Raw genomic sequence first — 27,250 nt, forward strand, 5'->3', positions numbered from 1 at the left:
TCATGTTATACTGATACAATTATACAATTTTACAAATGTTCTATCATATCAAATCCATTAAATAAGGAGCATGGAATGCATTCTGAAAGTATTCAGACCCCTTCTCTTTTCCCACATTTTATTACGCTACAGCCTTATTCTAAAATGGATTAAACATTTTTCCTCATTAATACACCATAATAACAAAGCAAAAAAAAATGTTGTGTGCCCAAAAATACGAAATACCTTATTTAACGTTTTACGTATTCAGACTCTTTGCTATGTGACTCGAAATGGAGCTCAGGTGCATCCTGTTTCCATTGATCATCCTTAATGTTTCTACAACTTCTACAATTCAATTGATTGGACATGATTAGGAAAGGCACACACCTGTCTAAGGTCCATCAGTTGACAGTGCATGGTCGGAGCAAAAAACAAGCCATGAGGTGGAAGGAATTGTCCGTAGAGCTCAGAGACAGGATTGTGGCGGCACAGATCTGGGGGAAGGGTACCAAAAAATGTCTGCAGCATTGAAAGTCCCAAGAACACAGTGGCCTCCATTCTTAAATGGAAAACGTTTGAACCACCAAGGCTCTTCCAAGGCCGCCCAGCCAAACTGAGCAATCGGGGGAGAAAGGCCTTGGTCACGGAAGTGACTCTGACAGAGCTCCAGAGTTCCTCTGTGGAGATGGGAGAACCTTCTAGAAGGACAACCATCTCTGCAGAACTCCACCAATCAGGCCTTTATGGTAGAGTGGCCAGACGGAAGCCACTTTTCAGGAAAAGGCGCACAAAGAGCCCGCTTGGAGTTTTGCCAAAAGGCACCTAAAGGATGCAGACCATGACAAACAAGATTCTCTGGTCTGATGAAGCCAAGATTGAACTCTTTGGCCTGAATGCCAAGCCTCATGTCTGGAGGAAACCTGGCACCATCCCTATGGTGAAGCACGGTGGTGACAGCATTATGTTGTGGGGATGTTTAAGCGGTAGCGACTGGGAGATTAGTCAGGATCGAGTGAAAGGTGAATGGAGCGAAGAACTGAAAGATCCTTGATGAAAACCTGCTCCAGAGCACTCAGGACCCTCAGACTGGGGTGAAGGTTCACCTTCCAACAGGACAACAACCCTAAGCACACAGACAAGACAACGCAGGAGTGGCTTCGGGACAAGTCTCAATGTCCTTGAGTGGTCCAGACTTGAACCCAATCGAATATCCTCTGGAGACCTGAAAATAGCTGTGCAGTGACGTCTCCCCCGTCCAACCTGACCAGAGCTTGAGAGGATCTGAAGAGAAAGAATGGGAGAAAACTTCCCCAAATACAGGATGTGCCAAGCTTGTAGCATCATACCCAAGAAGACTTGTGTCTGTAATCTCTACCAAAGGTGCTTCAACAAAGTACTGAATAAAGGGTCTGAATACTGATGTAAATGTGATATTTCAGTTATGCATTTTTATAAATTTGCTAACATTTCTAAAAACCTGTTTTTACTTTGTCATTATGGGATTATTGTGTGTAGGGGGATGGGGGGGGCGGGGCTATTTTCATTTATTTTAGCATAAGGCTGTAAACGTAACATGTGGAAAAAAGTCAAGAGGTCTGAATCTTTTATCTATACAGAGTTTGGCAAACTCCTTCCAACAGAGAATTGTGTAATGGACAATGTTCCACCAAAAGTCTAGTTGAAATGCTAATTAGAATGTGGTGCATTTGGTGCCGAACATGGTGGATAGTTGGCCAAACTCTGTATGCATCTATGGCTCTACTTAGGTCCACATCTCATGAGGAAATACTTCATTAACATCCTTTCAGGAAGGAGAGACACATTGGGTTTCTATTAAGAGACCTACGGGTACAGTACATTTTTAAACGGATAAAGTAATATTAACTTTGGTTTATTCAAAAACCACTAACACATTCAGTCAAGGCAAGTAAAGTTAATTTAAAAAGCACTTTTTGTCTTGTAGTGGTATGAGCTTAGGTGTAGTGCTAATGTAAAGGGATATACTGGTAAAGCTATCCGCAGACATGTTTAAATATGTGCAACCGCATATGATAAATAAGAGCATGGATAAATAAAATTGAAGCTAAATCTAAGGACATTGCTGCCCTTGTCTACAAAGGTTGGAATGGGCATGGGTCATCCTATTTCTGTTGTTCACCATTAAATCCACATGGTCAGCCTTTAGGGAATACACATACGCCTCCAATACATACAAATACAAGAGATGCAAAGTGGTAAAAAGGTGCAAAGGTACAAAGTTTTGCATATTTAGGGAAGAGCTGTGGACAGAACACTCAAATGTTCTAGAACCTGAGAGGATAAACATCACACCTGTTCCAACTGGAGGGAGGATTTGGAAGCAAGTGGTTACCATGGTGATCAGGCGACTAGGCGCTGCGCAGCCAGCTCCTCTCCTTCGTCACGGTTCTCGTTGATCTCCACCAGCGTGTGCACCAAACGGGTCCACTCATCTGCCTTGGGCACACAGATTTGCTGTGGAAAACACACACAGGTTAAACAATTTGCAGGTATGACACTTTGTGATTTATTTCAGGTGCAGCAATATAAGGGTTTTCTAGATGAAGGAATGGGTGAAGGGACAGATCTCTCACCTCCCCTACGTCATAGACCAGCACCTGTCCGTCTGAGTCTCCTGTAGCGATCTCTCTCCCTGAGTGAGACCCAGCGCACACGATTTTCAGAGCAGGAGGACCCATTCACACACACACTGGCACTGGGCACCTAAGACACACACAGTGTTTTAAGTTGCACTGTATGTCTGTTGTTGATACTATGTGTATAAATGTGTGTGGGGGAGGAGCTATAGGAGGACGGGCTCATTATAATGTTTGGAACGGAGTCAGATGAGGTTTCTATTTGTTTAATACTGTTCTATTCCAGCCATTACAATGACCCCGTCCTCCTATAGCTCCTCCCACCAGCCTCCTCTGATGTGTGTACCTCTGTGTCGTTGTTGAGGTTCCACAGGTCCAGGCGTCCAGATCCGTCCACACAGGCGAAGAGGGCGGGGTGTGTGGGAGACCACATGACATCATACACATAGTCACAGCTGTCCTCAAATGAATACAGAGGACGGGTACTCTACAGAGAGAGAGAGGGTACTGTTAGAGAATGAGGTAGGGTTGATGTTTCTCTGTGTGTGTGTGTGTGTGTGTGTGTGTGCGCGTTACCTTGGTGGTCCACAGCTTGACGGTCCAGTCGAAGGAGGCAGAGATGAACAGATGGGAGAAAATCCACGGGACCCCCGGCACTGTGACAGCTCAACCCAGTGACCGGACCATGATGTCCCTCAAACACATCACTGATACCTGCTTTACTGTAACACAGACCATGTGCACAAAGCAATCGTTACTCCCCATCGCTAAATAAAATCACACACACACACACACACACACACTGACGTACCCTCCCGTGGCGGCAGGCAGTGTAGACTGATCCATCTTCACTCCCGACCACAAAGTTGTTGACATCACCCAGAGGAAAAGCCATGGAGGTCACTGCTACTGCCTTAGACTGCTTAAACACCAGCTCCAGACTGTCCTGTATCACACACACACACACAGCATTAAGACTGACAAAACACTAGCTCTACGATGTCCTAGAACACACACACACATACACGCTGCAGTAGTACCTGGGTTGAGACAGCATGTCCAGGCTCCCAGGAGCACATCTTTCCGTCAGTCGAGATGCTGATGAGGTTGTGAGCATTCTGGGTCCCCACTACGTTCACACAGTACACTGGGTGCTGAACATCACAGGACACATACAGTTCAGTCTCTATGGGCGGCAGGTAGCCTAGTGGTTAAGAGCGTTTGGCCCGTAACCGGAAGGTTGATGGTTCGAATACCTAGGTAAAATGATTTGCTGATGTGCCCTTGAGCAAGGCACTTAACCCTGATGGCTCCTGTTAAGAGCATATGACAAATGTCAGTAGCTAACAGTAGCTTGTAAGCTAATATAAGGTAAACAACTTCACAATTTGAAAGCTATTGAGCACTCTGCGTGTGTTACCGTGTGAGCGGATGCAGAAAGAGGAGTTCTCTGTACAGGTGTTCTCTTGTTGCTCCTGTTGTCCCATAGGACGATCTGGCCTGAGTAAGTCCCGCCCACGACCAGGTTAGGATGGAACCTGGCGAACGCTGCTGACATCACTGCAGACTGGAGGACAGACAGAAGAAAATTATTTTCACAGTGTTTGTGTGTGGTGGCACCTTAATTGGGAAGGATGGGTTTGTGGTAATGACTGGAGTGGAATTGTATCAAATACAACAAACACAGGGTTTCCATGTGTTTGATGCCGTTCCATTTACTCCATTCCAGACATTATTATGAGCCGCCCTCCCCTCAGCAGCCTCCACTGGTGTGTCTGTATGCGCACGTTCATGCATTTGTGTACCTGGCAGTGGAAGGTGTATTCGGGTGTTGTCTTCTTGTACTTCATGTTCCAGACCAAAGCCACTCCGTCAGGCTCATGAGGAGCCTCCTCGTTGTTGTTGTAGGAGGCCACCAGCAGCTCAGGGTACTGAATCAAACAGGAGTCGAACACGAGATTAATGTGAATTAGTTAGTTACATACAGTGTATATACACTGAGTGTACAAAACATTAGGAACACCTTCCTTTTGCCCTCAGAACAGCCTCAATTTGTCAGGGCATGGACTCTACAAGGTGTCGAAAGCGTTCCACAAGGATGCTGGTCCATGTTGACTCCAATGCTTCCCACAGTTGTTTCAAGTTGGCTGGATGTCCTTTGGGTGGTGGACCGTTCTTGATTCACACGGGAAACTGTTGAGCACGAAAAACCCAGGAGCGTTGCAGTTCTTGACACACTCAAACCGGTGAGTCTGGCACCTAAACCATACCCTGTTCAAAGGCACTTCAATCTTTTGTCTTGCCCATTCACCCTCTGAAGGGCACACATACACAATCCTTGTCTCAATTGTCTCAAGGCTTACAATCCTTCTTTAACCTGTCTCCTCCCCCTTCATCTACACTGATTGAAGTGGATTTAACAAGTGACATCAATAAAGGATCATATCTTTCACCTGGATTCACCTGGCCAGTCTATGTCATGGAAAGAGCAGGTTTTGTACACTCAGTGTATATTTACAATCATTACACACTGTCTTACCTGAGGAGACCAGTCCAGACAGGTGACCACTCTGTTTCTTGGACCAATGTTCGTCAGAGAACACCCTGTTCAGAGACATCTTAGTCCCCGCCTGCATCTCACTGGAAAAAAGACCGAGAGGAGGAGGGGGGTAGTAGAGAGGAGGAGGGGGAGAGAGAAGGTGGTCGAGTGAGGAGCAGGGGGGAGAGAGGAGGAGAGACAGAAGAAGAGGGGGAGAGAGGAGGGGAGGAGAGGGGGAGAGGGGGGGGGGGAGAGAGGAGGGGGAGGAGAGAGGAGGTGGGGGAGAGAGGTGGTCGAGTGAGGAGCAGGGGGGGAGAGAGGAGGGGATGAGAGGGGGGGAGAGGAGGAGGGGGATGAGAGAGGAGGTGGGGGAGAGAGGAGAAGGGGAGAGAGAAGATGGTCGAGTGAGGAGCAGGGGGAGAGAGGAGGGGATGGTAGAGGAGGGGGAGAGAGGAGGGGAGAGGAGGGGGAGAGAGGAGAAGAGGGAGAGGAGAGAGGAGGGGAGAGAGAGGAGGTGTTTGTTGTTATTATTGATATTAATATTGTACAACAATGTTGAGGGAGCTAGCACACAAGCATTTCGCTACACCTTTTATACCTGCTGGGAAGTGTGTATGTGACCAATAATAATAATAATTTTACAGTTTGGGGTGTCTCACCCCTCCTTGTCTTCCAGGTCTCGGCCGCTGTAGTCAAAGCAGACATCCACTCGTTCAGACAGAGCCCGCTCCACAATCCTGCTCCCTCGATCGAAGAACGTCATGAATTCCTCAGAGAGGAGAAGATGCAGCTTCTCCTCTTCACTCAGATCTTTGGGAGGGACTACACCACACACACACACACACACACACACACACACACACACACACACACACACAAATATCAGCTGTGGTGTAGGCAGGGCTAGCCAACTTACAGGTCACAGGTAAGAGGGTAAAGTCAGTCTCACCTTCTTCCTGCTTCTCCTCCTGATCAGCTTTCTCCTCCTGGGACTCCTCTGCTGGCTTGGGCTCGGCCATCTCCTCCTCCTCTTCCTCCTCCTCTGCTACACACACACACACACACAGGTTCAATATCATGCTCACAACAACACAACATACTTAAAAGTCTGTAAATTGCTGGTAACACATAAAACACAAGGACTACCTGGTTTGGCCTGTGTGTGTGTTTGTGTACAGGTGGGGGTCTGTGTCTCCTTGGAGTAGGACACAGACTGTTTGGGTGGGAAATCCACCTGGGTCACCTTTGCCATGCCAAGCCTCAAACCACGCCTGGAGACACATACATAGTCAGGGAGACACATACAAACCTGAAAATACAGCCACAAGATTATACAGACTCTCTCAAGCACTCACACACAAGGTCAGAGACTTCCACATCCAAACACACCATCAGAAAGACAAACACTCTACGTGCGCTAGCAGACAGCAATGTGCATGAAACAAAAATGTCCACCAAGGAAAAGACCAGGAGGAACAGAAGAGAGGAGCAGTACCCCAGCCAAGTAGGGAATGTGTCTTAGATAGTAAGAGAGAGAGAGGAGCAGTACCCAGCCAAGTAGGGAATGTGTCTTAGATAGTAAGAGAGAGAGAGGAGCAGTACTCCAGCCAAGTAGGGAATGTGTCTTAGATAGTAAGAGAGAGAGAGGAGCAGTACTCCAGCCAAGTAGGGAATGTGTCTTAGATAGTAAGAGAGAGAGAGAAGCAGTACTCCAGCCAAGTAGGGAATGTGTCTTAGATAGTAAGAGAGAGAGAGGAGCAGTACTCCAGCCAAGCAGGGAATGTGTCTTAGATAGTAAGAGAGAGAGAGGAGCAGTACTCCAGCCAAGTAGGGAATGTGTCTTAGATAGTAAGAGAGAGAGAGGAGCAGTACTCCAGCCAAGTAGGGAATGTGTCTTAGATAGTAAGAGAGAGAGAGGAGCAGTACTCCAGCCAAGTAGGGAATGTGTCTTAGATAGTAAGAGAGAGAGAGGAGCAGTACTCCAGCCAAGTAGGGAATGTGTCTTAGATAGTAAGAGAGAGAGAGGAGCAGTACTCCAGCCAAGTAGGGAATGTGTCTTAGATAGTAAGAGAGAGAGGAGCAGTACTCCAGCCAAGTAGGGAATGTGTCTTAGATAGTAAGAGAGAGAGAGGAGCAGTACCCCAGCCAAGTAGGGAATGTGTCTTAGATAGTAAGAGAGAGGAGCAGTACTCCAGCCAAGTAGGGAATGTGTCTTAGATAGTAAGAGAGAGGAGCAGTACTCCAGCCAAGTAGGGAATGTGTCTTAGATAGTAAGAGAGAGAGAGGAGCAGTACCCCAGCCAAGTAGGGAATGTGTCTTAGATAGTAAGAGAGAGAGGAGCAGTACCCCAGTAGTTGGGAGTCAGAGTGCAGCTGTAGAGTAGAGGGGTCAGGATCCCAGTGTAACGTCCTGATACAGCCACAATGCACCACCAGGGAGAAGCAGAGAGCAGGAGAGAAAAGTTAGATGAGAGAGAAGTAGACAGAGGAGAGAGAGAGGAGTTAGGAGCGGAGTGGGAGAGAGAGAGATGGAGAGAGAAAAAGAGAAAACAGGGAGTGAGAGAGAGAGGGGTGGAGTGGGAAGTGAAAGAGAGAAAGCAGACAAGTCAGAATTTACAGACCTGTTGTTAATAAATACTGAGCCAGGACGTACACTGAACTAAAATATAAACGCAACATGCAACAATTTCAAAGATTTTACTGAGTTACAGTTCATATAAGGAAATCAGTCAATTCAAATAAATTCATTAGGCTCTAATCTATGGATTTCACATGACTGGGAATCCAGATATGCATCTGTTGGTCAGAGATATATTTAATAAAAGTAGGGGTGTGGATCAGAAAAACCAGTCAGTATCTGGTTGTGACCACCATTTGCCTCACGCAGCGCGACTCATCTCATTCACAATGTTGACATCAGCATAATGCTCGCCCACACGGAGTCATACGTGCTTTCTGCCATCTGCCGGCACAGTTGAATCCAGGATTTATTTGTGAATAGCACACTTTTCCATTGTGCCGGTGGCCATCGAAGGTGAGCATTTGCCCACTGAAGTCGGTGGACGACGCTGAACTGCAGTCAGGTCAAGACCCTGGTGAGAATGACCAGCAACACGTCCCTGACCTTTCTGACAGTTTGTGCAGAAATTCTTTGGTTGTGCAAACCAACAGTTTCATCAGCTGTCTGCGTGGCTGATCTCAGAAGATCCCGCAGGTGAAGAAGCCAGATGTGGAGGTCCTGGGCTGGCATGGTTACACGTGGTCTGTGGTTGTGAGGCTGGTTGGATTGTACTGCCAAATTCTCAAAAAACGACTATGGAGGCAGCTTATGGTCGAGAAATTAACATTAAATTATCTAGCGACAGCTCTGGTGGACATTCTTGCCATCAACATGCCAACTGCATGTGTTGTGTGACAAGACTGCACATTTTTGAGTGGCATTTTATTGTCCCCAGCACAAGGTGCACCTGTGTAATGATCATGATGTTTAATTATCTTCTTGATATGCCACACCTGTCAAGTGGAGGGATTATCTTGGCAAATGAGAAATGCTCACTAACACAGATGTAAACACATTTTTTGCACAACATTTGAGGAGAAATAAGCTTTTTGTGCATATGGAACATTTCTGGGATATTTTATTTCAGCTCATGAAACTTTACACTTACATGTTGCGTTTCTATTTTTGTTCAGTGTAGTTAATCACATAGACACACATACCTAGAGTTTCCATCTCCAGAGTCCTGGCTTCCTGTCTCGCTGCACATTGATTTGGCTGAGGGAGACATAGGGGCGGGGACTAGATAGTGAAACAAACACGTATCCTCTGTTATTACTCTCAGAGGCTGGGCTGTTGAGGGTGTGTGTGAGTGAGTGAGTGAGTGAGTGAGTGAGTGAGTGAGTGAGTGAGTGAGTGAGTGAGTGAGTGAGTGGTCAGTTGGTTAGTCATAAAATAAAAAAGGGGGAAGATACAAAAAAGAAAAGAAATAAAAGGAGAAGAGAGAGAAAAAGTAGCTGTAAGTGACATGCTGAGGCTTCATGCTGAGGCTTCATGCTGAGGCTTCATGCTGAGGCTTCATGCAGAAAGGCTTATTCAAAACCAGAAGAGAAAACAAGAATTGAAGAATTCAATTGAAGAATTGTTTAACAATTCAATTGAAGAATTCTTTAACAATTCAACAAAACCAAGACAGGACCAGGAAATTATATTGGTGTTACACTCAAATGTTAATCACAGACGATGAACGTTAAATCAGAATACAAACTGTGTGTGTGTGTGTGTCCTTACCATTGGTTATATCAGGGGCGATCCCCATGCTCTGCAATAGAGCTTCAGCCTCTCTCCTCTTCTTCTCCAGGTCAGACGAGTCTGGTGCCCCAGCTACACCCCCCTCCCCTCCCCGCTTAGAGTCAGACCCCTACAGGGGGAGAGAGGGGGAGGCGGGAGAGGGCGAGGTACAGTGAGGGGATTTGTTGAATGGCAGGGACAGGGAGACAGTAATATAATAAATACTGCATGTTGGCTATAACATGATACTGTAATAATCATATACTGATAGCCCCCACTCCTCTGCATCAAGCCTGCAGTCAGCAGGCTCAAAATCATTCTTCTATTCTCTCTACTCACATCCTTCTTCTTGTTCTTCTCCTCCTCCTTTCTCTTCTTTTCCTCTCTGATTTGGGCCAGGCGTTTGTTTCTTCCTCTCCAGCTCCGCCTTCAGCTCACTCTTATCCTGTTTATCTGCCATGCTCTAAGAGAGAGAACAAGTCAATATGAGTGTTGTGTGCGTGTGTGTGTGTGTGTGTGTGTGTGTGTGTGTGTGTGGGGGGGGGGGGGGGGGGGGGTAGTAGCTACTGGGCGTGTCACACTGGAACCATGTGAACACAAAGGGATAACTATTCAGGACAATGTGTCCTTTATCTGTGAAATGGAAAATAAGAAACAAAGTAGTGACAGTATCTATGCTATGCCTATGTTAAGCTGGGTTGTTATTAGCGCTCGAAAACTCTAGGCGGCATTCTGCCTTCTCCCTTCAGTTCTCAGCCTTTAGCTTTGCCCATGACTGCCTCATGTGAACTACAACCCCGAAACTGTGTATTAATGTTTAGAAACTTGAATGATCAGCACTTGCAATGCGGCTTTCGAGACATATGGCCTTTATCTTTCAGCGGGAATGAATCCTTCAAATGAAAAAGGTAGACTTACTGTAGCAGTTACGGATCCATACAGCTATGACCTTACTGTAGCAGTTACAGATCCATACAGCTATGACCTTACTGTAGCAGTTACAGATCCATACAGCTATGACCTTACTGTAGCAGATACAGATCCATACAGCTATGACCTTACTGTAGCAGTTACAGATCCATACAGCTACGGACCTTACTGTAGCAGTTACAGATCCATACAGCTATGACCTTACTGTAGCAGTTACAGATCCATACAGCTATGACCTTACTGTAGCAGTTACAGATCCATACAGCTATGACCTTACTGTAGCAGTTACAGATCCATACAGCTATGACCTTACTGTAGCAGATACAGATCCATACAGCTATGACCTTACTGTAGCAGTTACAGATCCATACAGCTACGGACCTTACTGTAGCAGTTACAGATCCATACAGCTATGACCTACTGTAGCAGTTACGATCTATACAGCTATGACCTTACTGTAGCAGTTACAGATCCATACAGCTATGACCTACTGTAGCAGTTACAGATCTATACAGCTATGACCTTACTGTAGCAGTTACAGATCCATACAGCTATGACCTTACTGTAGCAGTTACAGATCCATACAGCTATGACCTTACTGTAGCAGATACAGATCCATACAGCTATGACCTTCTGTAGCAGTTACAGATCCATACAGCTATGACCTTACTGTAGCAGTTACAGATCCATACAGCTATGACCTTACTGTAGCAGTTACAGACATACAGCTATGACCTTACTGTAGCAGTTACAGATCCATAACAGCTATGACCTTACTGTAGCAGTTACAGATCTATACAGGTATGCTGCCTTACTGTAAGCAGTTACAGATCCATACAGCTATGACCTTACTGTAGCAGTTACAGATCCATACAGCTATGACCTTACTGTAGCAGTTACAGATCCATACAGCTATGACCTTACTGTAGCAGTTACAGATCCATACAGCTTGACCTTACTGTAGCAGTTACAGATCTATACAGGTATGGTGCCTTACTGTAGCAGTTACAGATCCATACAGCTATGACCTTACTGTAGCAGTTACAGATCTATACAGGTATGGTGCCTTACTGTAGCAGTTACAGATCCATACAAGCTACGGACCTTACTGTAGCAGTTACAGATCCATACAGGTATGAACCTTACTGTAGCAGTTACAGATCCATACAGCTATGACCTTACTGTAGCAGTTACAGATCCATACAGGTATGACCTTACTGTAGCAGTTACAGATCCATACAGCTATGACCTTACTGTAGCAGTTACAGATCTATACAGGTATGGTGCCTTACTGTAGCAGTTACAGATCCATACAGCTATGAACCTTACTGTAGCAGTTACAGATCTATACAGGTATGGTGCCTTACTGTAGCAGTTACAGATCCATACAGGTATGGTGCCTTACTGTAGCAGTTACAGATCCATACAGCTATGAACCTTACTGTAGCAGTTACAGATCCATACAGCTATGACCTTACTGTAGCAGTTACAGATCCATACAGCTATGAACCTTACTGTAGCAGTTACAGATCCATACAGCTATGACCTTACTGTAGCAGTTACAGATCCATACAGCTATGAACCTTACTGTAGCAGTTACAGATCCATACAGCTATGACCTTACTGTAGCAGTTATCAGATCATACAGCTATTAACCTTACTGTAGCAGTTACAGATCCATACAGCTATGAACCTTACTGTAGCAGTTACAGATCCATACAGCTATGAACCTTACTGTAGCAGTTACAGATCCATACAGCTATGAACCTTACTGTAGCAGTTACAGATCCATACAGCTATGAACCTTACTGTAGCAGTTAACAGATCCATACAGCTATGAACCTTACTGTAGCAGTTACAGATCCATACAGCTATGACCTTACTGTAGCAGTTACAGATCCATACAGCTATGATTCTTACTGTAGCAGTTACAGATCCATACAGCTATGACCTTACTGTAGCAGTTACAGATCCATACAGGTATGACCTTACTGTAGCAGTTACAGATCCATACAGCTATGACCTTACTGTAGCAGTTACAGATCCATACCGCTATGACCTTACTGTAGCAGTTACAGATCCATACAGCTATGACCTTACTGTAGCAGTTACAGATCCATACAGCTATGAACCTTACTGTAGCAGTTACAGATCTATACAGGTATGGTGCCTTACTGTAGCAGTTACAGATCCATACAGCTATGACCTTACTGTAGCAGTTACAGATCCATCACAGCTATGACCTTACTGTAGCAGGTACAGATCTATACAGGTATGGTGCCTACTGTAGCAGTTACAGATCCATACAGCTATGACTTACTGTAGCAGTTACAGATCCATACAGCTATGACTTACTGTAGCAGTTACAGATCCATACAGCTATGACCTTACTCGGCAGTTACAGATTCCATACAGCTATGAAACCTTACCTGATAGCAGTTAAAGATCCCATACAGGTATGGGTGCCTCGTTCCGACGAAAATACACTTCCCGAGTTATGTTACCACACAGATGTTCGCAGAAAGATAGATAATGTGCACATATGGTATCCTCTGTCTTTTGTCTGTTTTCCGTAAACAACAAGCGCTGTTTGTAACATGGAGATCTGGCTGTGTGGAAACACTAAGCATAAACCTATCAAGGTGTATATTAATATAACCTTATCAACTAATCATCAAGCCCTTAGTGAGTTGAATCCGGTGTTTGTCCAGGGCTACAACTAAAATGTGTACTGTTGGGTGTATGGAGGACTGGAGTTGGGAACACTGGCCTATGGCCTCACGCTGCTAGCCCTAACTGTTTTATTATTTTTTAAATGTAGGTACTCAGTCGGGGGTCTCAACTTACTGTTGAGAGTAAATAGTATTAATACACAAGGTGCAAGTTCGAAATTTGGTTGTGTATCAGCAATTTTTCTCTGTTATGTCAGTCAAATCATATCAAATCAAATGTTATTTGTCACATACACATGGTTAGCAGATGTTATTGTGGGTTTGTAGCGAATGCTTGTGCTTCTAGTTACGACCATGGAGTAATACTAACAAGTAATCTAACAATTTCACAACTACCTTATACACACAAGTGTAAAGGAATGAATAAGAATATGTACATATAAATATATGAATGAGTGATGGCAAATGGCATAGGGCAAGCTGCAGTAGATGGTAAGAGTACAGTATATACATATGAGATGAGTAATGTAGGGTATGTAAACATTATATAAGTGGCATTGTTTAAAGGGCTAGTGATACATTTAATACATCAATTTTTCATTTGTAAAGTGGCTAGAGATTTAATGTCAGTATGTTGGCAGCAGCCACTCAATATTAGTGATGGCTGTTTAACAGTCTGATGGCCTTGAGATAGAAGCTGTTTTTCAGTCTCTCGGTCGAGCTTTTGATGCACCTGTACTGACCTCGCCTTCTTGATGACAGCGGTGGTGAACAGGCAGTGGCTCGGGTGGTTGATGTCCTTGATGATCTGACTCAATTAGCCAGGTCAGCTAACAATTTATAGATTGGTAAATTAGTCTAGCCAGCTATCTAAACTTGTAGTTATCATGGCCAAATGCCGGACTGGTCACACAGGGCACGTGCCCAGGGGGCCCCCTTTGATTTTGTTAGTCACTCTCACTCAGATATCAATAACATGGCATAAGTCATGGCAAAATGGTAGAATTGCAGGAAATTAGTTGTAAAACAGGGGGAAATTATCTCGGCCCTATGGCAAAATTAGTAGAACTGCATGAAATGTGTTAAAATGTTATTTCCCATATGGCAAATGTGTAGAATTGCAGAAAATTTGCTTTAAAACTGCAACATTTTTATCACGTTTTACGGCCTCGGGCTGCTAGGGGGACCCCAAACCTAACTGTTTTATTATTTTTTAAATGTAGGTACTCAGTCAGGGTCTCAATTTACTGTTGAGAGTTAGAATAGTTGAATACACAAGGTGCAAGTTCGAAATTTGGTTGCATATCAGTAATTTTTCGATTGTTATGTCAGTCACTGACAGTCACTGAATTAGCCATTGTCATCTGACAATTTATAGATTGGTAAATTAGCCAAATCTCACTTTGGGCCTCTGTTCAGACCGAGTGTCAGAGATTTTAACAAAACTCCCCCTACAGAAGACACCTTTGTCCAATGACTTAAGTGTAATGTAATGGAACTGAGTCATGATCAAGGTCTATGTTATTATATTTTGATCAAAACGAATTCGGGTCAGATCTTATTATGGGCGGGCGAGGATAGAAAATGTAGGCGTATTTCTTGTCCGTTGATTCATGACGTAGATACAATCATGAGATTACAACATTAACAAAAAATGTTGTTATTAATACCAAATTAATTTGATGGTTGATTGGAAAGGTCAAACGGGTTAAGTGGGACATGGCTGATTGGCCACATCCCAGTTTCATCTGATTCTGCGATGGAGCAGTAGCTCGCTCGCCCCCCAGGCCAACAGTCTACGCCATCTGTGTCCGGGCAGTCAACGTCATCGGTGTTGGCAGTCAACGTCATCGGTGTCCCGGGAGTCAACGTCATCCGTGTCTGCTCGATCTTTTTTTTTTTAGAGTCTATGTGCTCGATGCCAAGCTAGCCAGCTAACGGAACACACGTTGACTGAAGAGAAAGCCGCAACCCTTCATTGAAACTCGCTTAATTGTACAATGGTAATCTGATTATCCACATGTAGATTTACTTTTGACAATAATCTCCTAGCCATTCTTGCAAGGCAAGGACGTTAGCTAGCTAGCTAGCCGGCGATAAGCCTGACAGTGACAGCTAAATTAGCTAATTTAACTATCCTGCTACACGGTGACCGACTCGGACATGATCAAATCGCGTATCACGGTTTTTAAAATACTAAACATGAAAGTAGCTAGTATATTTGCACTTACTTGATATAATGCTTTAAATGAAATCCAATTTGTATGGAGTTACAGTAGTTAACGTTACAGTACTAGGTCGGGGATGGAACTGACAGCACCACAAACAATGATGAGTGGATGATGTCATACCGAGTAAGGAATAATTTCCCCCAGACGCTGATCTAAGGTCAGTTGAGTGTTTATTCTCTCCTGGTTAAGGTTGGAATTCGGGGTGGATAATCTGATCCTAGGTCTGTGAATACGAGCAATTTCCAGACATATTTTCTACATGGATGGGACCTGAGGAAGGACAAAATTGTTAACGTGCATTTCAATCGTGTTCCTTCAAGTCCTTGCGAGCATTTGGCGCTAGATGGCGCCAATGGTTCATTCAAAGATATCAGCTTGACCCTGACTCAATCTCTTGCACTCATCAAGGAGTTAGGCTAGAGAGTCATCCCTTGTAAACCCTTGTAAAGCTCTCATCAACATTAAAGTCTGGGCTAGACATGATATTTCAAAGTAGATCAGGTTTCAGGAATCTGTACTTTGGGGTCATTATGTCCCCTTTCTGATGTAACATGTCTTTACGTTTGTAAACCTGTGTCCATAACACATGATTAATAGCTATATGAAATAAGAGATTAGTGGATTCACATAAGACCTTCAACTGTTGTTCAGTTTATTGCTTTGAACATCTACTAAAAAGGATAAACTATTATATCAACAGAACTATTGAGCAAGTATATTTGTTAAGGGTCATGGGTTGGGGTAAAAGTTAATGGTTTAAATTATGTTGGTTTGAAAGCATTGTACTTTGATCTTCCTCTTGAGCATGGCCAGATACTGATGACCCCATGTTCCTTATCCACTGGCTCGTTGCAACTGCTTTTCAAAATGGCTGCCACCTTTCCCTATCTGCCTTTCTTATAGACCGGCAGACATTTAAAGCTCTTGGAATGCCCTGGCTCTGGTTCTTATTACATGGCAGTATGCAGTAGTCTATTCTCTCTCCCCCTCTCTCTCCATTAATTAACTAAATTTCTATAGGGAATGGGTTATTTAAGAAATAAGGCCTGAGGGGATGTGGTATATGGCCAATATACCCCGACTAAGGGCTATTCTAAAGCACAACGCAACGAGGAGTGCCTGTAGATATGTAGTAGTGTAATAATGTTATATGATGTACTGTTTTATCTTTTGTTTTATGTGTGATATAAGTGCCTTATTGCGTTTGGACACCAGGAATAGTAGCTGCTGCTTTGGCAAAAGCCCCCGAGATGACTTATTGCTATTATAAACTGGTTACCAACGTAATTAGAAGACTAAAAGGAAATGTAATGAATCAAATGTAATAAGTCACCTCTGGGGTTTGTGGTCTATTGTCAATACAACATGTCTAAGGGCTGTATCCAGGCAATCTGCATTGCGTCATGCACAAGAACAGCCCTTAGCCATGGTATATTGGCCATATACCACAAACCCTTGAGGTGAGCTATTGCTATTATAAACTGGTTACCAACGTAATTAGAAGAGTAAAAATACATGTTTTGTCATACCCGTGGTATACGGTCCGATATATCACTGCTGTCAGCCAATCAGCATTCAGGGCTTGAACCACCCAGTTTATAATCCTGTTTACACAACATGAACTGTAATTTTATTTTGGGCTCTTTGTGTGTGGATGGGAAGAGAATAGGATTGTGTGCGTTTCTGTTCACTCTACTGTACTTATTAAATATTCCTCTTCCTCTATAACAATGCCTGTAAAGGGCTATCACTCTGTAACAATGCCTGTAAAGGGCTATCACTCTGTAACAATGCCTGTAAAGGGCTATCACTCTGTAATAATGCCTGTAAAGGTATATCACTCTGTAATAATGCCTGTAAAGGGCTATCACTCTGTAACAATGCCTGTAAAGGTATATCACTCTGTAATAATGCCTGTAAAGGGCTATCACCCTGTAATAATGCCTGTAAAGGGCTATCACTCTGTAACAATGTCTGTAAAGGGCTATCATTCTGTAACAATGCCTGTAAAGGGCTATCATCTGTAATAATGCCTGTAAAGGGCTATCACTCTGTAATAATGCCTGTAAAGGGCTATCACTCTGTAATAATGCCTGTAAAGGGGTATCACTCTGTTACAGTTACCATGGAAACTCATCTCATGACTTAAAAATCAGGTTACCACGAGCAGGTGCATATCGTGTGTGTGTGTGTATATGTGTACCTCACTCGCTTTCTCATCCAAATACAACATATTTCCTGATGTAACTTACCTGGAACAAACACAGACTCTCCATCAAATATATCAAAACCTTCCAACAAACAAGCTCCCGTTCAGAGAAAAAATATGAAATATGAAATATCCACACATTGTTTCATTCAAGCCTGCTGATATAATGTATTCATTGTCATAAAACAGTGAGTTTAGTGATTGTAAATAGTCTCATGCTTATCCTCCACCCCCAGACCTACTGTAGGTGCAAGAGTCAAAACAATCACATTTTATTGGTCACATGCTTCGTAACAACAGGTATAGACTAACAGTGAAATGCTTACGGGCCCTTCCCAACAATGCAGAGAGAGAAGAAAATAGAGAAATAATAGATAAGTAATAATAAATACACAATAGTGAGTGCGTGTGTGATGATCATCTTGACCATTCTCTATGATAACTTTGTGCTGTCAGAATCATATAGACTAATCTGTTACAGGGAGAGCTCGTCAGTGGAACCCACAGTGAGTCTGTTGTTATGTTATTTAACCTTTATTTCATCAGGGAGTCATACTGAGACCAAGTTCGCTTTTACAGATGAGCCCCTAATATCAGAAATGATAGAAAATACACACATCAGTCGGCCATTAACCTGCCTTCGCCTGGTCAGCTCCATTTGGGTGTAAAGAGTTAAGTCACCCAATGACCAACACAAACACATCCAAATAAAGGTGTGTGTGCGCATATGTGTGTGTGTGTGTGTGAATTCCACAGTGACGTCACAAAAGCTTCACCACAACAACATAACATATAGACCTAGCTGGCTGATGCATTGCACCAGATTTGGAACAAAGCATTTTCTCCATCTGTAGATCATAACATTGTCCTCCTTCATCAATCATGTTCACTTCTTTTTTTTACAAGATTCATTTTTAATATAGGCCAATACAACAATACGCATGTTTTCAACTTGCCAGTGTGTAGGGGAATTCAACCATGCACACAGCCCACACACACTAAGTGAACAGTCTTTGCAAACAAATCCTGACATCTGAAAATGCCTGTAGTCAGAAGCCGTTTTTCAATGGATGTGTAGACCTAAAGGCATTCATATATTTATACGAACAAAATTGTAAAGAAAATAAATTGTAGTTATGTAATTTTTCCTCTACCATTTAATTTAATAATTTGTTCGCGCGAGGAGAAATGAACTTGTGTGACTTACGGCCATTTTTGGGGTGTCGCTTCATTGTTTTCGCATCATCTCATCCACAGCACGAGCGAGGTGCGCGCCAATCATAGATATAGGCTTAGTAGATATTTTGACCCATGCATTTTTTGGGTGGTACATTTCTGGTAGCTTATCTGTAAATTGGTGCATCGTCCAACATGGCTGAACAATAGAAATTGTCATTTAAATACACGTTATTGAAATGTGGCACAGAATTTTGAGATGATAATGATTGACCATACATTCTTCGAACGGTCTAATTGGATATCGGTTCTACTGATATATTGCTATGGCGCTAACCTCGCGATAGCCTATTCCAGGATTGGAGCGCTGTTCGCGAACTGATGCTGACAGCCGCTCGATCGATGCAAAGGTTAGATTTTATCCTAGCATGCTACTTCAAGACGCATACGCACTGCAGAGCTTACTGAAATATAAATGTTTACAAAAAATGGTAAAAATTAGATTGATTTCCGTGACTATGTAGCAGTTGCCTGATGGTGGATGCACTTTTGGGATTTCGGATTTGCACGGACGCCCGTGTGTCTGCTCTCTCACTAGTAAAGTGGCTTCATGAGTGTCCAAAGTAACAGTGGAAGTGGTGGTGGAAGTTTGGAGGCGACGCCATCTTGGTCGCAGCTATCCTCGTCCCTAACGATTTCTCAACAACACATAACGGCGACCACCAAGACCAAGGAAGGTAAATTCAGCAACGATGTCATTCGTTGAAGTCTGTTCGATGGGAAATGGATACTGTTTCCAGTTATATCGCCCCAATTCGACGGAAATATGGATGTCAATGGATGCCGCGAATTGATGGCCGAACCTTGTCAGTTACAGTCAGTACAGTAGCTAGCTAACGTTACCTCGCTATAAAGGTGTCAGCACTCAGCTACAGTAGAACAATAGCGATGGAATATTCAGACAGGAGCAGGCCGATTGAGTGGAAAACAAGTAGGACTGAGAGCAGTCTAGACCGCTGGACCGACAGATGGCCAAGGCATTGTTGTTTATGTAGTTAGCTAGCGATGTTGCCGAGACCTCTGATAAACAGCTGTGGGTAGCTAGTTGCCTTTAGTCTTCCGTCGAACAGCAATGCTACTGCAGGTCCATGCGAATCCACTGAGTTATGATGAATTCAAATGCCTTGTTCTTTGCCAAACAAAGAAGTTTAGGCCTATATTCTGATCACTTCAACATCAGAACAAGAATGTTGCTGTAATGCAACAGAACTAAAGCCTGTGACTCTGATGCCATCGGAACGGAAGTTTGTCACAGAGGCTCACGTTACTTTAGTATATTAGTGTGTCACAATTGTTACTGTTGCAAAATATTCCAATTGGTATTGTAATAATAGTGTAACTATGGCTTCCTGCTGGACTGGGGTCAAGATGAGGCCTGGGTGTGGTATTCCTGTGGACATATTTAGTGCTTGTCAGTTGTCAATGCTTTATTACTGTTGTCTGGCGTGTGTGTCAGTGTCAGACATTCCATGTTGTGTGTTTTGGTGATTCAGGAAGGCAAAGTTAACTCTTTGAGTTGAAGTTCAGGCCCACAGCTCAGCTGTTGAATCGGAGCTAATGTGCTTGTCTAGTCCAGTACCCAATACTGACTGCTAGGTCGTATTGGTCATACAGTCTAACATACTGTTGACACCTGATACATACATACAGTACCAGTCAAAAGTTTGGACACCTACTCATTCAAGGATTTTTCTTTATTTTGACTATTTTCTACATTGTAGAATAATAGTGAAGACATCAAAACTATGAAATGACACATGGAATCATGTAGTAACCAAGAAAGTGTTAAACAAATCAAAATATATTTTTGATTCTTTAAAGTAGCAACCCTTTGCTTCGATGACAGCTTTGCACACTTTTGGCATTCTCTCAACCAGCTTCACCTGGAATGCTTTTCCAACAGTCTTGAAGAAGTTCCCATATGCTGAGCACTTGTTGGCTGCTTTTCCTACACTCTGCGGACCAACTCATCCCAAACCATCTCAATTGGGATGAGGTTGGGTGAATGTGGAGGCCAGGTCATCTGATGCAGCACTCCATCACTCTCCTTCTTGGTTACATAGCCCTTACAGCCTGGAGGTGTGTTGGGTCATTGTCCTTTTGAAAAACAAATGATAGTCCCACTAAGCGCAAACCAGATGTGATGGCGTACCGCTGCAGAATGCTGTGGTAGCCATGCTGGTTAAGTGTGCCTTGAATTCTAAATAAATCACTGACAGTGTCACCAGCAAAGCACCATCACTCCTCCTCCTCCATGCTTCACGGTGGGAACCACACATGCGGAGATCCTTTCTCCTACTCTGCCTCTCACAAAGACATGGCGGTTGGAACCAAAAATCTAAGGACAGATTTCCACCGGTCTAATGTCCATTGCTCGCGTTTCCTGGCCCAAGCAAGTCTTATTGGTGTTCTTTAGTAGTTTCTTTGCAGGAATTTGACCATGAAGGCCTAATTCACACAGTCTCCTCTGAACAGTTGATGTTGAGATGTGTCTGTTACTTGAACTCTGAAGTATTTATTTGGGCTGCATTTTCTGAGGCTGGTAACTCTAATAAACTTATCCTCTGCAGCAGAGGTAACTCTGGGTCTTCCTTTCCTGTGGCGGTCCTCATGAGAGCCAGTTTCATCAAAGCGCTTGCAACTGCACTTTAAGAAACTTTCAAAGTTCTTGAAATGTTCCGGATTGACTGACCTTCATGTCTTAAAGTAATGATGGGCTGTCGTTTCTCTACTTATTTGAGCTGTTTTTGCCATAATATAGACTTGGTCTTTTACCAAATAGGGCTATTTTCTGTATACCAACCCTACCTTGTCACAACACAACTGATTGGCTCAAACGCATTAAGAAGGAAAGAAATTCCACAAATTAACTTTTAACAAGGGACACCTGTTCATTGAAATGCATTCCAGGTGACTACCTCATGAAGCAGGTTGAGAGAATCCCAAGAGTGTGCAAAACTGTCATCAAGGCAAAGGGTGGCTACTTTGAAGAATCTCAAATATGAAATATATTTTGATTTGTTTGATGCTTTTTTTGGTTACTACATGATTCTATATGTGTTATTTCATAGTTTTCTTGTCTTCACTATTATTCTACAATGTAGAAAATTGTAAAACATAAATAAAAACCCTTGAATGAATAGGTGTGCCCTTTTGACTGGTACTGTAAGTGCTATAGCTTGGTGCTGTCCATAATGTGTTCACTAAATGCAGATAGGCTAAGTTGATGTGGGACTGGTGAAGTGCACTGCACTCAAACCGTTTGCACTTATCTGATGTGCACATATTTGAAGTGGATAGTAGTGTGAGACAGTCGGATACAGTTTGCTGTATTCTTACATAGCCATATGTAGCCTTGTCTTATGTTGTGTTTAGGCCCCATGGAGGAGCTGCACAGCCTGGACCCTCGCAGGCAGGAGCTTCTGGAGGCCAGGTTCATGGGTGCGGTAAGCGGCAACACCGTAGGAAGCAGTGCCAGCGGCGGGGCCAAGGTGACAGACACACCCATTATTACGCAATTACTATCTCACACATAAATACTATAACGCACACGTGCAAGTTTTTACTCATACCAGACACACCAAAAAGCTTTTTAAAAGGCAAGCACATGAAAATCACACATTACACACACTCTTAAACATTTATGTCTGACTTGTCTGTATGTCCAGGGTCTGGCCAACGAGTGCTCCAACCACAGCTATGGCAGTCTCGGCTCTTCCAGCGACAAAGAGTCAGAGGTGAGACACACACACTATGCAGAGACGATGTCAGTGAGGGACGGAGCTGGCCTAGTTTCAGTGATTAGATGTCACACCATATCACCGACACACAGGTGGCTTACTCGCTGTTTAAAGAAAAGCCACCATTTTGTATGAGTGGAGACAAGGAAGGCAGGCATTTTGTCTATGTAGCCATTTACATTTTTGGAACCATGGACAGTTAATCAGGAGACTGAATGATATCTTTGTTTGTCCTTGCATGACCCACCTCAATCTTTCTCTTTCCTCCCTCTTTCAACCATCCTCGCTCTCTTTCCTCCACCCCTGTCTCACCCTCTCCTCACTCTCTTTTTTAATGTATCTTTCTCTCCCTAGAACTCTGATATGAAGAGGGGGAGTTCTCCTGCATATTCTGTACGTACTCTTCCTTCCTACTGTCCTACCTACCCCCCCCCCCCCACACACACACACACACACACATTCATACACCTTCTTCCTAAGAGGACACGCGAATGTCAGAAAAGTGATTTACTATTTGTTTATTCTCAGACCCCTGAGAAGAAGCACTCTGAGTCACCCAGAGGAAGGAAGAGGAAAGCTGACATCCAATCGGAGAACAGCCAGGGTATGACACATACATACAGTGCCTTCAGAAAGTATGCACACCCCTTGCAAAAAGGCATTAAAATTTGAAGAAATTTGGCAAAGAAACAAACTTTGTCATGAATTCAAAGCATTATATTTAAGGCAAATCCAAAACAACTCTGAATAGCCTAGTTACACTTTTGACTAAATCTGCTTTAAAATCTATGGCAAGACTTGAAAATGGCTGTCTAGCAATGATCAATAACCAACTTGACAAGAGCTTGACTGTTAAAAAGAATAATATGCAAATATTGTACAATCCAGGTGTGCAAAGCTCTTAGAGACTTACCCAGAAAGACTCACAGCTGTAGTCGCTGCCAAAGATGATTCTAGCGTGTATTGACTCAGGGTTGTGAATACTTATATAAATAAGATATTTCTGTATTTCATTTATATTTTCATTTAACTAGGCAAGTCAGTTAAGAACACATTCTTATTTTCAATGACAGCCTAGGAACGGTGGGTTAACTGCCTTGTTCAGGGGCAGAATGACAGATTTTTACCTTGTCAGCTCGGGGATTCGATCTTGCAACCTTTTGGGTACTAGTCCAACGCTCTAACCACTAGGCTACCTGCCACCCCATTTTCAATACATTTGCTGAAGTTTCTAAACATGTTTTCACTTTGTCATTATGGGGTCTAGATGGGTGAGGAGAAAAATCTATTTAATCCATTTTGTATTCAGGCACAACAAAATGTGAAATAAATCAAAGGGTATGAATACTTTTTTAAGGCACTGTACCTGTTTTCTATGATTGTGTTTTGTAATCCTGTCTTGCATTTTATATTTGTATATGATGTGTGTGTCTTTGTAATTACAGGGCTCATTTGTAAAAGAGACCTTGGTCTCAACCTGACTCCCTGTCAAAAATAAATACATGTTTCAATAAAATAAAACTAAAAACAACAGTCATTATAAACAGGGGTGAAATGATCTGGTCAGGACCTGAAGGGATTTTGGATTCTCCTTGGTACTTGATTTATTTTAATTTCAAAGTCACTCACTCACAAGCTCCCTGTCTGTGGTGGGGCCGTTCCATTAGACAATGTATATTCTGAATGTCACACAGTATCACTCTGTTAAACAAGGTATATTGAATATCACATGGTATCACTCTGTTAAACAAGGTATATTGAATATCACATGGTATCACTCTGTTAAACAAGGTATATTGAATATCACATGGTATCACTCTGTTAAACAAGGTATATTGAATATCACATGGTATCACTGTTAAACAAGGTATATTGAATATCACATGGTATCACTCAGTTAAACAACTGAGTGGACACCTCTTCAAAATTTGTGGATTAGGCTATTTCAGCCACACCTGTTGCTGAAAGGTGTTTAAAATCGAGCACACAGCCATGCAATCTCCATAGACAAACATTGGCAGTAGAATGGCCTTACTGAAGAGCTCAGTGACTTTCAACGTGGCACCATCATAGGATGCCACCTTTCCAACAAGTCTGTCCATTAAAATTCTGCCCTGCTAGAGCTGCCCCGGTCAACTCTAAGTGCTGTTATTCTGAAGTGGAAACATCTAGATGCAACAAGGGTTCAGCCGCGAAGTGGTAGGCCACACAAGCTCACAGAACGGGACCGCTGAAGCTCATAGCGTGTAAAAATTGTCTGTCGTTGGTTGCAACCCTCACTACCGAGTTCCAAACTGCCTCTGGAAGCAACGTCAGCACAAGAACTGTTCGTCGGGAGCTTCATGAAATGGGTTTCTATGGCCTAGCAGCTGCACACACACACAAGCCTAAGATTACCATATGCAATCCAAGCGTCAGCTGGAGTGGCGTAAAGCATTGGACTCTGGAGCAGTGGAAACGTGTTCTCTGGCGTGATGAATCATACTTAACCATCTGGCTGTCCGACGGACTAATCATGGTTTGGCGGATGCCAGGAGAAAGCTAACTGCCCCAATGCATAGTGCCAACTGTAAAGTTTGGTGGAGTAGGAATAATGGTCTGGGGGCTATTTTTCATGATTCGGGCTAGACCCCTTAGTTCCAGTGAAGGGAAATCTTAACGCTACAGCATACAATGACATTCTAGACGGTTCTGTCCTTCCAACTTTGTGGCAACAGTTTGAAGAAGGCCCTTTCCTGTTTCAGCATGACAATGCCCTCATGCACAAAGCGAGGTCCATGCAGAAATTGTTTGTCGAGATCGGTGTGGAAGAACTTGAGTGGCCTGCACAGAGCCCTGACCTCAACCCCATCGGACTCCTTTGGCATCAATTGGAACATTGACTGCGAGCCAGGCCTAATTACCCAACATCATTGCCCGACCTCACTAATGCTCTTGTGGCTGAATGGAAGCAAGTCCCCGCAGCAATGTTCCAACATCTAGTGGAAAACCTTCCCAGAAAACTGGAGGCTGTTTTAGCATCAAAGGGGGAACCAACTCCATATTAATGCCCATGATTTTGGAATGAGATGTTCGACAAGCAGGTGTCCACATACCTTTGGTCATGTAGTGTATATTCTGAATGTCACTGTCCGTTAAACAAGGTGACACAGTGTCGTTGTTACATTCTGTTGTAAGGTCCCTGGGCTGTGCTAACCTCTGTATCTGTGTTAATGCGTTGCTAACCCACGGTATCTGCTCTGTGTTCTCCTCTACCACAGGCAAGACTTCCACACGGGGGCCCAAGATCAGTGACTACTTTGATGTGAGTGTCGTATTATGTAGTTGTTCCAGACTCGTTATTTATATGCACTTTGTGTTCTCTCCTGTGTAAGTTAAACTAAATGTAAGCCTTCCATGGGCCAAGCTGGTTGGTCTTGACTCGCAGGCTGCATCTCACTAGACATCTTATGTGGAGTTGCCAGAAAACGCTAACATGCTGTTTTCAGGGATACAGTATTTTCAATCTAACTTCCATTTCCCCTGAAAAATGGAAGTAGGGACTCGGCTCAGGCATCTTTCTACGCCTGCTATGTTAGGTTAAGTGAGATGATTGGTGGTTGGGTCGTGGTGTGATGATTGTGATTGGTTGACATTGTGAATTTCCCACCTTGAGGCATTCTTCTATACGGTATGAAAGTCCCATCTACTTCCTGGATCATGTCCCTTTCTGTTTTAAGAATGGGATTCCACAAATGTATCCTATTTATGTATGTCCTCAAATATTTGACAAAGCAGTCATTTAAGATGCATGTAAAATTATATTCCTATTAGTGGATTATTTACTTCTACCCAATGCCTTTAAGGTTTTCCATAATGAAAAATAAAACGTAATGGTAACCCTTTATTATTATTATAATTATTGTAATTATATATATATATATATAATTTTTATTTTTGTATTTTTTTCGATTTCTCATTTTATTTTGAGATTTTTGTATTATATATGTATGTGTTGTATATGTATATAAAAAATATATATTTAAAAATGTTACTTTTTACCCCTTTTTCTCCCCAATTTCGTGATATCCAATTGGTAGTTAGTCTTGTCTCATCGCTGCAACTCCCGTACGGACTCGGGAGAGGCGAAGGTCGAGTGCGTCCTCCGAAACACAATCCAACCAAGCCGCACTGCTTCTTGACACACTACCCGCTTAACCTGTAAGCCAGCTGCACCAATTGGTTGGAGGAAACACAGTACAACTAGTGACTGAGGTCAGCTTGCATTGCGCCCGGCCCACCACAGGAGTCACTAGAGCGCGATGGGCAAGGACATCCCGGCCAGCCAAACCCTGCCCTAACCCGGACGACGCTGGGCCAATTGTGTGCTGCCTCATGGGTCTCCCGGTCACGGCCGGCTGCAAGTCAGCCTGGGATCGAACCCGGGTCTGTAGTGGCGGCTCTAGCGCCTTACACTTCGAACACACCAACAGCGTCATTGCATTTTGGGACACCAGAATTACATTCATTTCCAATGAAACGCTGCGTTTGCCTTGCAGCGTTGCAGAGGTAGTCGCAGTGCGTTCGTTGTGGTGCAAACGTTGGATTTATCGAATGTATGTGTCAAACTGTATGTGTAGATGGCTTGACAGAAATGGTAGCAGAAGGTGAATGTTGAACTTTTGTTGCATACATATCCAGATGATGCTGCGTACTATTTTGCGCAACGACGCTGTCGGTGTGTTGGAAGCATTAGACTGCTGCGTCACTTGGGAGAATGGAAAACTTTAATGAAAACCATTAGGTAGAACAAAATTAATCCACAAATAC

The 27,250-nt window shown here is 43.4% G+C and overlaps 1 protein-coding gene and 1 pseudogene across 3 annotated transcripts in view; one reads left to right on the top strand and one right to left on the bottom strand.

Moving 5' to 3' along the window:
- Positions 1-1,510: 1,510 nt before the first annotated feature.
- On the bottom strand, positions 1,511-9,884 carry LOC115157381 (cytoplasmic dynein 1 intermediate chain 2-like; annotated as a pseudogene).
- Positions 9,885-18,827: 8,943 nt separating this feature from the next.
- The window catches only part of LOC115157378 (serine/threonine-protein kinase tousled-like 1-B), a 28,615-nt gene continuing 20,192 nt past the window's right edge, over positions 18,828-27,250 (top strand). The window contains exons 1-6 of one of the 3 annotated variants that reach the window (XM_029705570.1): positions 18,832-19,378; positions 22,077-22,192; positions 22,370-22,438; positions 22,796-22,834; positions 22,970-23,045; positions 25,702-25,745. In XM_029705570.1, the coding sequence (XP_029561430.1) occupies positions 19,252-19,378; positions 22,077-22,192; positions 22,370-22,438; positions 22,796-22,834; positions 22,970-23,045; positions 25,702-25,745 (471 nt within the window). In that variant the 5' untranslated portion in view covers positions 18,832-19,251. Of the gene's footprint in view, positions 19,379-22,076; positions 22,193-22,369; positions 22,439-22,795; positions 22,835-22,969; positions 23,046-25,701; positions 25,746-27,250 lie in introns of all 3 variants that reach the window. The other 2 variants (XM_029705572.1, XM_029705571.1) reach the window with 2 other exon arrangements.

Source organism: Salmo trutta, chromosome 21, assembly GCF_901001165.1.
Source record: "Salmo trutta chromosome 21, fSalTru1.1, whole genome shotgun sequence".
Lineage (NCBI taxonomy): Eukaryota > Metazoa > Chordata > Actinopteri > Salmoniformes > Salmonidae > Salmo > Salmo trutta.